General features: G+C 38.0%; 1 protein-coding gene across 10 annotated transcripts in view; it reads right to left on the bottom strand.

Annotated features, from left to right (window-relative positions):
- ARL15 (ADP ribosylation factor like GTPase 15) overlaps nucleotides 1-15,548 on the bottom strand; it is a 401,584-nt gene that overhangs the window by 52,543 nt on the left and 333,493 nt on the right. The window contains exons 5-6 of one of the 10 annotated variants that reach the window (XM_070246274.1): nucleotides 9,004-9,129; nucleotides 6,148-6,501 (exon numbers count right to left, since the gene is read on the bottom strand). The exons of 8 other annotated variants lie outside the window; for them this stretch is intronic. In XM_070246274.1, coding sequence (XP_070102375.1) covers nucleotides 9,031-9,129 — 99 coding nt within the window. In that variant the 3' untranslated portion in view covers nucleotides 6,148-6,501; nucleotides 9,004-9,030. Of the gene's footprint in view, nucleotides 1-6,147; nucleotides 6,502-9,003; nucleotides 9,130-15,548 lie in introns of those variants that run through there. One more of the 10 variants, XM_070246273.1, reaches the window with a different exon arrangement.

Below are 15,548 nucleotides of genomic sequence, written 5' to 3'. Positions count from 1 at the left end.
CACTCTTTCCAACCTTAGTGTCCTCCTGTGTGAATCAGAGATAATATCAGCTATAGTATATTAAAGAGGCATTGTAAATATTAAATATGATAATATATGTGAAGTGCCTAGCACAGAACTTCCTGGCTAAGATGGCAGAATAAAGTCAGATTATAGAATCTTTCCCCTAAAGCCTAATGGAATAAACTTAAAACTACTATTTAAAATAAAGTAAAAAACGTTAACAGAAACCAACCAAGTTAAAGGAAACACCATCATCTTTGACAGTGGTGCCTAAGAGTACAAGAATTGCAAGAAAAGAAAGGATTGGGTTGGATATGGGAAAGTTAGGTGGACAAAATCCTAAAAACTATCATCAACAGCCCCCAATTTTGGGAAATAGATCTGAAGTGGTATTTAGGCAACTTGGGGAAAAGATGGAAAAATCCATCCTGAGTAAAAGCGCCTCCCTGCCATCATAGGATCTCCTCAGACACAGAAAAGCAATCAGGACTCACCGTTTTGGTTTTCCATGCCTGGGAGGAAAGGAGGAGAAGAAAAGAGATATGAGTCATAATCAAGCAAAGCTAATTAATTACAGCCCAACGTCATTATAACACTACATGTAGGAGTCTAACAAATTCAATTACGTATGTGGGATCTCGTTATTGTAAAGTTAATGAAATAAGGACAAGGGCTGGGCTGGAGGAAAGAGGATAGCCAATTGCCAATTGTGTTAAGACAGGTGCACTAGTTTATCAGAGTTTACTGTATCTCAAGCAGTAAACAAGGGTTTAGCCAAAGAGAAGAAAAAATAAGATCTGAATAAGCGTGTGTGTGTGTGTGTTTTGGGTGTGGGAGAGAATGAGGGGGAGAAGAACCCCTAGTGAAGTTCCTTTGCTCCTCTGTGATCCATACGCCACTGTGAAAGCACACAGGTTTCCCCTTTTCTCCATTAGTTGGGAAAGGATAGGGACACCTGCTGGAGGTAAGTAGGGTTTGGCAAGGGAAGGAAACACTGGGGGCTGACCTTCTCGGTAAAAAACAAAAACAAAAACAAAAAAAGCCTTGCTAAGACCTCCTTAAATTGTAGGAATAATCCAGAACCAGAGAGGACAAACCCCCATATCCTCTCTCCTCTAGAGATACATCTGTGAATACTACAGCCAAGCTTGCTGCAGGGCATGTCACGCAATTACTGAGGAAGAGCGAAGTCCAGAGCCTACAGCCACCTGCACAAACCCCAGCTCAACTCACTCCACCCCTTCCCCAGCATGTGGTCTCAGGTCCTCAAATCCTCATCTGAAGGAAGCTCCAGGGACAAGGCACCAAGGTCTAATCAGAGAAGGTAAAAAAGGAAAACAAGGACAACTCACCATCACTATGGAGCAAAGAGAAGTTCTTAACTGAATCGTTCCAATTAAACTGAAGTCTAACAAACAGAAGAGGGTATGACAAGTAAGCAGGACTACTGAACAAAGAGAGAAGGAAAGAAAGAGGGAGGGGTGACAAGGAAGAATCTACCTTGGAAGAAAATATAGCCCCTCTCTCCCCATCTCCATGAGCACTTTTAGAATACATGACTAAAGAAAGTATGAATTAAATGACATATCAGTAATGAGATAAGTTAAAGGAATGAAAAAAAAAGGGAGATGGCAGAAGTAAGGAAACAATCAACAAAACAATTCTATGGCAGAACTAATAGACAAATGAGAAAAGAAGCAGGATAGGCAGAGGTGAGAGTATTAGTGACATTCCAAAAAACCCTGGAAATTTGAGAAAATAACAGCGAACGCATAAGGTAATGACAGAGACATTAAGGCAATTCAGAATGGAGGACAGATCACGACAAACCACTAACAGCATTGACACAGAACTCAAACTTAATAGTAGCTCCCTTAACAAACATTACTGAACTTCTCCCCACCTAACTCCTGCCATCATTTATAAAAACAATGTTTTATGGTTCTTTTGGCTTTATATAAGACTCCCTATACAAGTAAACAGTAAAAATAAACGGAAAGGTTTTGTAAAACTTGCCCCGATGTCTGTTTTGTAGGGTCATAGATCTGGTCTTCGCCTAATAAGGCCTCTCCTGGAGAGAAGCAGTAGAAATTCAGGCCTATGCACTACTCTTATCAGTGAATATAAAAGAGATACCTAGAAGCAATCTGATAGTACAAAAGTATTAGTTTATGCTGTTGGAGCCTTACCTAATAGATTTCCAAAGCAGCTACAGTTACTAAAATAGAGTTCTTAATTCCTAGTACACACATTTTTATTGAGAACAATTGAGAGTTAATTTCTTTCTATATAGTTTTACATTTTTTCATTAACTAAAGGTCACACACTTGCTAAAATACTTTTCTAGTAGCACAGAATAGGTAATATTCACATCAAATGAGCCACAATTATGCCCATTCACTATTTTCTCACATTGATCAGAACTTGGATCACTGAGAAGTACGAGGCTAAAGGTCTTAACGAGACATCTTACTGGGACATAAAGGAACACAGCCTGGAGCTCTAGGACATTTACAAAACCGCACACATATAAACCCTGCTCCCCAACTCTCTTTTACCACCATTCTGAAGAGAATTGGCTCGTTAGTTTTAAAGTTTTTCTTTAAGTTTGGAAGTGTCTCAGATTGCAAATAATACTCAAAGAAAAAAAATTTATAATACAAAAAAAAATCTTGCTAAATACTTAGAGCTACATAACACCTGCCATATAGAAGGTGCTTGACAAACATTAGTTGGATGAATAACCCTCAATAAATGCAAAGCAACAATTTAATAATTTAATTCCCACTGGATACAGCATGGTAGAGGACTCTAAATTTCTAACTACAGTCAGTGCCCTGCACTTCATGCTGTTCACAGACTAGCTATGTAACCAGAACTCTCCTCAATATACAAATTTCTACAGAACAAGGTATGTGATCCACGAATACACTAAAATAATAAAGAATAAGACATTATGTAATTAAATATGACTAATGAAGAAAGCACTTACAATGGTAGCTGACTTTGATTTTCAAATGATAAATAGGAAATTGTCCATTTAAAAAGTTACTGCGTTAGGGGCCGGCCCCGTGGCCAAGTGGTTAAAAGTTCGAGAGCTCTGCTTCGGCAGCCCAGAGTTTTGCTGGTTCGAATCCTGGGCGCGGACATGGCACTGCTCATCAAGCCATGTTGAGGCAGCGTCCCACAGGCCACAGCTGAAGGATCCACAACTAAAAATACACAACTATGTACCAGGGGACTTTGGGAGGAAAAATAAAATCTTAAAAAAAAAAAAAGTTACTGCTTTTGAAAATGGATCTTTTTATGCATTTATAATACAATCAGGGAACCAGCTTTTGCAGTTTGTTCTCAAATATCAGGAGATATAGTTTCTTCCTCACTTAAAATGCTGACATGGAAGAGAGCATGCATATAATCAAACCCACTTTACTCAAAATACAGCATTAATGGGCTTGCTCCTATTCCAAGGATATGTCTCCTTGAACACTGGTTTGTTTCATAGTTCTCACTTTTTTGGAGGGCTTGACTTAGTCCAAAAATGCCATGGCATGCATACAAAAGTTAACTTCTTGTATTTTGAAATAGAACAAAAAAGGAGCATACACTCTGACAGGAGATTCTATCATATTAGCTCAGAACACTGAACTTTCTCAACTTGATGAAAGGTTTCCACAAGTTTGAAATACTACAAGTAACTCTCTTTCCAAAAGATTGCTGCATATGTGAAGAGTGAAAAAACCCCAACAACGTTAACTCAGGACTAAAGACTAACAAACGAATAATAAAAATGATAAGTGCCGTTGCTCAGTGTCCATGTGGTCACATAGTGGCTTGCTCAGTCCATATGCAATTTGGTGGCAAACTTTAAGTGAGGTGGAGAAAAATGTGCTACTTTAATGTAAAAAATTAATAAGTAAAACCATAATAACCATGTAACATGAATGTTATAATGTGATGATTATATGAAAGATCTGCCGGGTAATAAAATTATGTAGTACTCAAACATATAATAGTACATAGCGCTCAAGATAGTGAGGAACAAAACACTTCTAATAAGCCAAATGGAGATTTCCGAGAGGAGCAATATGATGATGGCTTTCTGATGGTTGGTTTGCTGTGGGAGGAGCTAGGGTCTGGGTTTCTGTTAACAGTATGAGAGAAAAAGGACCTGAGACAAAGCGGGGATTCTGAGCAATTCTCTATTTTGGATGCTAAGCTCACACAACCGACTCACAGCTTTTTGTCATTTGATTAACATCAAAACAGAGTACTTCTCCATTTCAGGATAAGAACAAGCAAGATTTCAACTCATGCTCTATCATTACCCATCCCAGGCAACAAATTAAAATAATCCACTGTTATGCTTACGCACCGGAAAAAGACATCTTCCATCCTACTCTTAGATTTCTTTTTAAGCAAAGTTCATGTAAGCCGGTAGGTCACGGGGAATCCTAAGACTTATTCCCACAGTGATACTTGGAACATTTTCCTTCTGGACTTTATTAAACATAATGTTCTAAGCATTATGAGCGCTCTGAGGTATTCTTGAATAATAACCCAGACTGCAGAGTGAAAGCAAGTAGCAATTAAAATCACAGAGACAGAGCGGAATGCTGGCACGAAGAAACAACAGCATCTGTCACTGAAGACTGCTGGACCGGTGACGGGGCTCAGGGGTCAGCAAGCTGGGCCCGGGGTCCAAACCCAGCCCACTGCCTGTTTGTGTACAGCCCGCAGGAGCTAAGAATGGTTTTTACACTTTTAAATGGTTGAGGAAAAAAAAAATCAAATAATGATAGTATTTTGAGACATGTGAAAATTAGATGAAATTCAAATTTCAATGTCTATAAATAAAGTTTAATTGGCACATACCACACTCATTTGTTTGATACTGTCTATGGTACTCGTGTGCCACAGAGCTGAGTAGTTGGGACTCTGAGTATGCCCCACAAAGCCTAAAATATTCACTATCGGAGTCTTTAATGAAAAAGTATGTGGACCTCGAGCTCCCCCAGAGCTTCTAATATCATGTGATGAAAGATCTGGTTTGCTTTTTGTTTTCTAGTCCTTCATAGATAAAGCTATGCTTTTGTAAAACACACAATCACGCACTTGGATGTTGCAGCAATGTTAAATTGCTATCAGTTTCTTAAACGCTTACTCTTCACTTCTGTATTTATCCTGCTGCATCCTGGTACATTTTATGGAGTAGCATCAGTCCATAGACCGTATTTTAAAAGGAGAGATGTAGATAATGCAAGAAACTTCTTGGAAAATCTCATTGCATTCCCTTCGCACTTTTGATATAGTGATCACTAAAAACATTAGTAAATAAATATATACACACTTGGATAAAATTAGTTTTCCCATAGATCTTTTTTCTCCGAGCGTTATCCTTTAAAATTATAACAACTGTTTCTCCTTTACCCACTACCCGACACCCCGTACTATACAAAAATTTTACTGGTCTCTTAAGCTTTGGATAAAAGGAAAAAAATTTCATTTACATTTTATGCTTTCGGGAATGATAACTCAAATTTCATAATGAAAACAATTAGTACAAATGTTTTTTGGACAATGTGTGCTGTGATTTTGGAAATTGCGTGTGAAAGAATCAGAGTCCTTGCACAGACAAAAACAGTTTCTTATGTTTAAATTTTTAGAAGGTTGAGAAGATTTCTTCTTAGGCTTGCGTTATAATAGCAAAGTCCCTTGATATGTCAAAGGCCACAAAAGCAATTTTCAGCTAGGTACAAAGAGTGCTTTGGGCTTGTTTTACAGGACATTCCCTCATTTTAGCATTGCATTAAAAAAATGAATGTGAAAAAATCGTCTTCATGAAACTTTTTTATTGGCCTAAAGTTAGTAGTGATTTCCTTTCAAATTTCAGCCTTCATCTCCCAAGGGAAATGCTTATTTAATTCTGCTGTGATTTTTGTTTAAAAAATAAAATAATTTCTAAACGTTTTTAAACATTAAGAAAGATGAAACTCCGTTATAGGGCCAAGGGATTTTTTATTATTAGGTGTCAGATGACCAAATGTTCAAATAAGCAGCAGCGCTGTGATTTCACTGTGAGAAGAAAGGCAAGCTCACAAAAGTAACTCCAGGTGTGCGAAACATGGGACAAGAACACTTAGATAACAATAGGAAACTATTTTCTTTTTTTATTGTTACAGAAGTACTTTGTTAGCAAAGGATGAAAATTTCAAAGCAGAGGGAATATTAAACTGCTGTAGACTGAACTTCTGCAAATGTCCACTTTGCTACATAGCTCCACTGTCATAAAACAGTCAACATAGTAAGATACACTAGTTCAGAACAATGACATAATGTTTATAAATATTTACATGCATGCTGAGCTAGACCACTCCTAAGAGATGCAGCTGCGACAGAGAAAACAATTGGGGCTGGATGGGAGCCCTCATTCTGCCAGGTACTGGGCTCCATGACTCTCTGTAAGTCACTCAACCTCTCTGAGCCTCAGTTTCTTATCTGTAAAATAAATGAGATATTACCCACCTCAGAGGAATTAAGGAAGATAATATAGTGTCTTGCAAACTACAAAGCACCACACAAATGGAAGGGATTATTATTATTGAGTAGAGTGCTAACAGAATCTTAATATGTACTTATAAATTTGCTGCAAATAAAATGAGCTTTTTATGTAAGAAAATAGATTTTGGGTTTTGTATACTTTAACACCCTTTTCTAACGATATCACTATTTCTTGAAGCATGAAGCATATTGAGGGAAAAACCTTATTAGACAATTTATACACAAAATTTTAACTAATGGCAGTCATGGTCAGTGCTATTGATGGTCAAGGAGCTATGAGAGTGTGAAACAGGAGGATGCTCATAGTATGAGAGAGGGTGGGGTTAGGGATGTGGGGATGGACGTGGGCAGGGGTGGGGAATTGTCTTTTTTTTCACACTGACATCTGAAGAAGAGGAGGAATTAGCCAACGGAAGGTGAAAGCAAAGCTAACATCCCACTTATTATTATATTTTTCTCATCTAATGAGATAATCAGTTTAAATAATCACAATTAATATGGACATATCAAAAAGTCTCTGGTCCAATCATAATATGCTTATTTGTGGATTCAAAAGCCACAAGCAACACATCACTCTGTGAGTGTCTTATCTACGAACCTTGAAAACACTAGAATTTCCTCTTCAGGGTTAAAACTAAGTTACGTGATGGTATTGGATTTTTTTTTAACCTTACGCACATGCACATGAAACCTATGGTATGAGAACAGCTTTCCACCTTCAAAATCTAAGATAATTTAATTTCAGATCTTTCATTGAATAGGTACTGGTTCAGAGACTTCTCTGCTCTAAACAAGGTATTTCTCATCCTCCATTTTTAAAAACAATTTTATTTATTTATTTACTGATGCTGAGGAAGAGTCACCCTGAACTAACATCTGTGCCAATCATCCTCTTTTTTGTATGTGGGTCGCTGCCACAGCATGGCTGCTGATGAGTGGTGTAGGTTCGTGCTTGGGAACTGAACCTGGGCCACCAAAATGGAGTGTGCTGAACTTAATCACTAGGCCATAGGGCTGGCCTCCTCCCCGACCTGCCTTTTTTTTAAAAAAATCCCCAAAGACAAGGGAGCTTTCTCTCATTCCTCCAAGTGGTGGAATTATCCTGATGTTAGGGAAACCAGTGCTGGGATCCTTTAGAGTCTGGATAACACATTTAAAGGGTGAAGGCATGAAAATAGGCAAAGAAGGCCCAGTTACTTCAGTAAAGTTGCTACATACATTTTGTCTATTCATCATCTGGAAATATATTCCTTTTTCTTGGGATCTAAGCTCTATGTCAAGGGCACAGAACTTGTACATTGATTTCTCATTATTTGGAGGTGAATAAGTTAATTACTACAATGAAAGGAAAAGAATAAGATAATTATTTTCTAATAATATTTCCATGTTCCATGGCCTAATTCCTTGCTGGATCACCATCCACTCCTTACACATCATGTCCCTGTCACCCATACTTGCCAACCATTCCATGTCTGCCCCAGAACAGCTTTTCTGTCACACCAAATGCCGATAGCCTGGAAAGTGAGTAAAAACTCATATTCCACTTTAAGGACCCATGTAAAGAGGTTACATTATGAGGAATTGACACTGTGTTATGCTTTCAGGTCAAATGTTTCTCTATATACATGGCCTTACTTAATACTCAAAACAGTCAGGAAAATCAGGCATTATTATCCAAAGTTTGCCTCCAACACACTGCTTAATAGGACCACACTGCTCCTCACATAAGAAAAAGCATATTTCCTTTTAAAATCACTGTTTGTAAAGTGGAAACTATTTTATGGAGAGACCATCAGTCTAATTTCTAACCTCCACTCCAGTGTTTCCACATTGCACCTGCTCTTGGTAACAGGTGCCAGACTCCAACACAATCTTCTGGAACTTGCCTAAGAAATTATTCTTTGGGTGAAAGTGTTTATACTCTTCCAGCATGGAAAGGCACATGTCCTGCTTTTGTTGAACACAACAGCAACGTCCTAGTCAATTTCAAGCTCATCTCACAAATACTGATTAAGCACCTCTCATGTGATACACTGGGCCAGGCCCCGCAGATCTCCCGGAATGGACACCTTGAAGAATCTGCCTTCAGCTAAGGATTATAATGAAAAGGAGACAGCAGAGAAGCTGGAGAAGAGTCTACATCCCTCCATTTAGTCCCAATAGCACAATAATTTCCTTCAATCAACAATGAAGTTACTTTCGAAAAGGATGAAATTTTTTATCTAATCATTTTTGTGCCAAGCTAATAAAATGAGATTTACCATTTGCTCTTTAAAGAGCTTTATAAATACGTAAATACTTTGCAAAGTATCCCTTGTGCACCAACAGCAATATTATGGCATTAGGATTACAACTGTAATTAAAAATTCTAACACTGGGAAATATTTTACAGTTTAAGAAAGAATGTTTTGACAAACAAAATACATATCTAAAACTTACATTTTAAAGTAGGGCAGGAAAATGACATCAGCAAGAATGGCAGAGTAGGTAAATCCAAGGGCCCCATACCCCAAAGAAACATTGAAAAAGATAAGCAAAAACTGTCAGAATCAACTTTTCAGAACTCTGTAAAAAAAAAAAAAAAAGGGTTTATAGAAACCAGATGAATGCTGAATCAACAGAAAGCCAATTTGAAAATGTCAGGAAGGCATTGTGATTTTTTTTCTTCTGGTGAGGAAGATTAGCCCTGAGCTAATATCTGTTGCCAAAATTCCTCTTTTTTGTTTGAGGAAGATTTTCCCTGAGCTAACATCTGTGCCAATCTTCCTCTATTTTGTACGTGAGATGCCACCACAGCATGGCTTGATGAGCGGTGTGTAGGTCCATGCCCAGGATCTGAACCCACAAACCCTGGGCTGCTGAGGAAGAGCACGCAACCTCAACCACTATACCACTGGGCTGGCCCCAGGATATTTTTATAGTCCAATTACCAGGATGGGATGCTGGTCCCGGTTCTGGAGGGAACAGAACAGACCCTATTTGTGAAGAACTACGTTTGTCTATTCTAAACTACCTGGGGACTAACTGAAGGCCTGATGCAAGGTGCCTGCCTTTGTTTCACCTAACTTGGAACTTACTCAGGGTGGACCTCCTTTTAAGGCAAACAAAAAGCCTGTAGTCACCTGGGGCAAAAGATTAAACTGAGGCACGTGATAGAGTGCCAAAAGCCTGGGAGGAAAAGCTAGAGAGAGTTTGTTTGAGAAATCAGAGAATTCAAAAGCACTTGTATAAATCAGAGAACTTACAAAGTCATGCACATGCTCAGAAAAGACCTGAAAGGTTTTTTTTTGCCCCCTCCTTCTCCCTCTCTCAGCTCCTGGCATTCAAAGAAATCTCTGTCAAAACACTAGCTGAACACAAAGAACAGAGAATTCAGAGACCACATATGACTAAGAATACGGACCTTACAAAAACAGTTTAGAAAAGTTACTGAACAAACAGGGATAGCCTACAGCAAATAACAAAAACAAACCCTGAGAAGCAAGAAGACTCTGATTTCCAGAGTTACTGTATTATAATATTCAAAATGTTCAGTTTGCAACAAAAGATTACAGAGCATGTGAGAAACAAGAAAATATGTCCCATTCACAGAAGAAATTAACAAACTTCCCCTGAGGAACACAGACATTGGACTTACTACACAAAGACGTTAAATCAACTGTCTTCAATATGCTCACAGAGTGAAAGGAATCCATGGAAAAAGTGCTAAAGGAAACTAGAGGAATGATATATTAACAAACAGAGAATCTTAAAAGAGAGAGAAATTATAAAAAGGAAGCAAACAGAAATTTGAGAGCTGAAAAGTACAATAACTGAAATGAAAGACTAACTAGGGGGTTTCAATAGCAGATTTGAGCAGGCAGAAGGAAGAACCAGTGAACTTAAAGATAGGTCAAGTTGAAATTATCCAGTCTGAGGAGCAGAAAGAACAAAGGATGATGAAAAATAAACAGACCCTGAGAGAGCTGTGGGACACCATACTAGTGTATCAATATACACATAATGGGAATCTTAGAAAAAGAGGGGAGAGAAAGGAGAAGAAAGAATATTTGAAGGAATAATGACTGACAACTCCTAGAATGTGATAAAAGACATGAATCTACACAGTCAAGAAGCTCAACAAACTCCAGGAAGGATCATTGCAAAGACATCCATACCAAGAGACATAATAATCTGCTTACTGGAAGCCAAGGACAAAGAGAGAATCTTGAAAGCAGCAAGAGAGAAGTGCTTTGTCACATTTAAGAGATCTTTGACAAGATTAACAGAAGATTTCTCATCAGAAACCCTGGAGGCCAGGGGCTGGCCCCATGGCCGAGTGGTTAAGTTCTCACGCTCTGCTGCAGGCAGCCCAGTGTTTCATTGGTTCGAATCCTGGGTGGGGACATGGCACTGCTCATCAAACTACGCTGAGGCAGTGTCCCACATGCCACAAATAAGAAGGACCCACAATGAAGAATATACAACTATGTACTGGGGGGCTTTGGAGAGAAAAAGGAAAAAAATAAAATCTTTAAAAAAAAAACAAAGAAAGAAACCATGGAGGCCAGAAAGGAGTGGGATGACATTGTGAAAGTGCTGAAAGAAAACTGTCAACTAAGAATTTTATATCTGGCAAAACTATCCTCCATAAACGAAGGAGAAAGGAAGACACTTCCAGATAAACAAATGCTGAGGAGGTTCATTGTCAGTAGACTTGCCCTGCAAGAAATGCTAAAGGAATTCCTTCAGGCTGAAACGAAAGAATCCTAGTAACTCAAAGGCATAACAGAACGATAAAGAATTCTGATAAAGGTAACCACATAGGTAAATAGAAATGTTAATATTATTACATTTTTGGTAATTCCTCTTTTTATTTCCTACATGATTTAAAAGATAAATGGATAGGGGGCTGGCCCGGTGGCGCAGTGGTTAAGTTCGCACGTTCCGCTTCTCAGATCCTAGATGTGGACATGGCACTGCTTGGCAAAAGCCATGCTGTGGCAGGCGTCCCATGTATAAAGTAGAAGAAAATGGGCATGGATGTTAGCTCAGGGTCAGTCTTCCTCAGTAAAAAGAGGAGGATTGGCAGTAGTTAGCTCAGGGCTAATCTTCCTCAAGAGGAAAAAAAAAGATAATGTATAAAAGAATAATTAATAATTTAAAATCTATGTTAATGGACATGCAATGTACAAATGCAATTTGTGAGAACAACAACATAAATGGAAGGAGAGAGCTGCACAGGAGCAAAGTTTTTATACATTATTGAGGCTAAGTTGGTATCAATCCAAAGTAGACTGCTATAAATTTAGGATGTTAATTGTAATCCCCAGGGTAACCGCTAACAAAACATCTGAAAAACATACAGAAAAGGAAACATGACACATTTACTTTATCTTGTTTACTATCTTTCTCCTTTACTGCACTGAAAGTTCCACAAGGTCAAGGACTTGGCTTGTCTTGATCTGCACTGCATTCTCCATGCCTAGAACAGTGCCTGACATGTAGTAGATGCTTGATAAACATTTGTTGAATGAATGAATTAGTGCAGGTGTTGAGCAAACAAATGGGTAGATGGGTTTAGAGTTCAAGTAAAAGGGCCTAAAGTGGAGACGTAAGTTTGAAAGTCCAAGGAGATTAAAACGAGTATTAGTTTCTCCAAATTAAAGATGTGGAAATCGGTTCAGACAGGGTAAAATGAGTATGTATAATGTATACACTATCTTCGCATTATCTCACAATCTGAAGTCAAGTTAGCTGGCAGAAAAGATAAAACATTCTCCCAGTGCAAATTCTAAAGAGAATTTAATATCTGGACATTTTCTTACAAGCACATTGAAAAACATAATGAAACTATGTATCCTTAACAGTGATTTTCTTATTGTGGCCCTTGATTACAGCTCAGGGTGGACAAAAAAATCAATGTACCTCAGTGAAAGCATTTTGCAGTCCAAACCAATGAGGGCGAGGGCACCAAGACTTCTCAAGCCCTAAGTTAATCTAAGGATAGAGTTTAGAATACCTAATAAAGTAGAGATAGCTTGTTCCCTCTTATTCTGTTTTGACAGCATTCAGTTCAAAGTTGACCTCTCTTGTAGCAATTTTGTATTGCTAAGAGAGAGCAAGATACTTTGTACACTAGGTGACTAAGTTGCAAGGCTGAACTTTTAACACAAATATCACTATGTCTGATTTGTTTTATTGCCAAGATAAGTGGCCATTCCACATCTTTGTGGTGTGAGGGTTAAGTGACTTGTCCAAGGTCGTGGGTGAGTGGCAGAGCTGGGGCTTGACCCCAGGCTTCCAAACGTCCAGCTCAGACAGTATTCCACTACTGTCAATCCTCTGTGCCTTTTATATTCCCATAATAAAAGATAGTATTTCTGGAACACTGTGGGTGGGATCCTGGGGCTGTCTGTCTTTCTAACCTTCCCCAAAGCATACATCACTGCAGGAACTAGAAGAGGCTTGTTCTTGCTGGGGGTCCCTTGCATCCTGTCCTTGTGCCATATGGCCCAAGTGTTAGGACTGTAGGCATCTTGCCTGTGCTCATTCTCCACCTACCTCCAGTCAAGGACTGGGAATATCAAAGATAAAATAGGCATTAAGATAACTGCTTCTATATAAAACAACATAGTTTAAACAAGCTTGAAATTTTTTCAATTACTGTTTGGGCTAGGGAAAATATTAGTAAGTACAGTCACAGACATCAGAAATTATTCTAGCCTCAGAGATCGAGTGTGATCTTAAAAAGGACAAAAAATCCTTTCCATGGGTTTTGTTATATTTTAAATAACATTTACTTGTTCCATGTAATGCATAAATCTTAAAAGAGAAAAATATTGTGCCCAATCCCACCACCCAAATGACCAAAGTGAAAACTCAATTTAAAAAAGGTGGAATACATGCATGGGCTCAGAAAACTCCAACAGTAGAGAGAGGCATTAGACAGAAGGTAAAAACCTCCTCTTCATCTACCATCCCCATGCCACTCCACAAAATTAATTACTCTTAATCATATGTGCTATATTTCTGTTATCCTTCCAGAAAAAAATAAATCTTTTAGTTTTAGGAAACTATGTTTACGTGTATTAATTAATGTGTGTATATTTGAAGAAAAACATACATAAATCAACTCATACTATTTGGATTTCTGACACTTGCTTTTTTGGTTTAATTTATCCTGGAGGCCTTTCAATAGCAGGGCATAGATATCAACCATATTTTTTTCAGGTATCGTATGCTGTTTTACTGTATAGAAGCAATGTAATTTATTTAAGCAGTTGCCCATGATGAATATTTAGGTTGTTCACAGTTTGTTACTATTATCAGCAATGCTTCAGTGAACATCCTTGTATATATAGATTGGTATACTTTTATAAGTCTATCTCTAGGGAGAATTATTCATAAGGGTATTGCATCAAAGGGAATATGCATTTACAACTTTGATGGGTATTACCAAATTGCCCCCTAAAAGGCTTGCCTAATTTTTATTCTAGCAAACAGCTGGGGACCATGATATCCATAATACTTTTAATCAAAAGACATGGGAACAGAACTGACAGCCCAGAAATAAACCCAAACATTTATGGACAATTAATTTACAACAAAGAATCCAAGAACATACAAAGGAGAAAGGAAAGTCTCTTCAATAAATGATACTGGGAAAACTGGATAGCCACATGTGAAAGAAAGAAACTAGACCACTATTTTATATCATACATAAAAATTAACCCAAAGTGGATTAAAGACCTGAATATAATCCCTGAAACTATAAAACTCTTAGATGAAAACAGAAGCAGTATGTTCTTTGACATTGGTCTTAGCAATATATTCCTGGATATGTCTCCTCAGGCAAGGGAAACAAAAGAAAAATAAACAAATGGGACTACATCAAACTAAAAAGCTTCTGTACAACAAAGAAAACCATCAACAATATGAAAAGAAAACCTACGGAGTGGGAGAAGATATCTGCAAATCATATATTTGATAAGGGTTTAATATCCAAATTATATAAAGAATTCATACAACTCAACAACAAAAAAACAACCAACCAGATTAAAAAACGGAGGGCCAGCCCATGACTGAGTGGTTGGGTTTGTGTGCTCTGCTTTGGTGGCCCAGGGTTTCACCAGTTCAGATCCTAGGTGTGGATACGGTGCCACTCATCGGGCCATGCTGGGGCAGCATCCCACATAGCATGACCACAGGCACTTTCAACTAGAATATACAGCTGTGTGCTGGGGGGCTGTGGGGAGAAAAATTTAGAAAAAAAGGAAGATTGGCAACAGTTGTTGGCTCAGGTACTGATCTTAAAAAAAAAAAAAAAAATAAGGAGGCAGAGGAGCTGAACAGACGTTTTTCCAAAGAAGACATACAGATGGCCAACAGGCATGTGAAAAGATGTTCAACGTCACTAATTATTAGGGAAATGCAAATCAAAACTACAATGAGATATTACCTCATGCTCATTAGAATGGCTATTATCAAAGAAAGCAAAAACAAGTGTTGGAGAGGATTGGAGAAAATGGAACCCTCGTACACCGCTGGTGGAAATGTAAAGTGGCATGGCCACTATGGAAAACAGTATTGAGCTTTCTCAAAAAAAAATTATATATATATATATAAATAGAATTACCATATGATCTAGTTATTCCACTTCTGGGTACCATCCAAAGAATACAATAACACTAATTCAAAAAGATATTTGCGCCCCTATGTTCACTACAGCATTATTTATAATAGCTAAGATATGGAACCGACCTAAGTGCCTTTGGATGGATGAATGGATAAAGATGTGGTATACAGATACAATGGAATACTACCCAGCCATAAAAAAGGCTGAAATCTTGCCATTTGTGACATGGATGGACCTTGAGGGCATTATGCTAAGGGAAATAAGTGAGACGGAGAAAGTCAAATTCCACGTGATTTCATTCACATGTGGAAGATAAAACAACAACAACAACAACAACGACAACAAACACACACATAGAGAAGAGATT

This window comes from Equus caballus, chromosome 21, assembly GCF_041296265.1.
Source record: "Equus caballus isolate H_3958 breed thoroughbred chromosome 21, TB-T2T, whole genome shotgun sequence".
In the NCBI taxonomy this organism is placed as follows: domain Eukaryota; kingdom Metazoa; phylum Chordata; class Mammalia; order Perissodactyla; family Equidae; genus Equus; species Equus caballus.
Note: the sequence above shows the minus strand (reverse complement) of the source record. Positions and strands in the feature narration are given on the sequence as shown.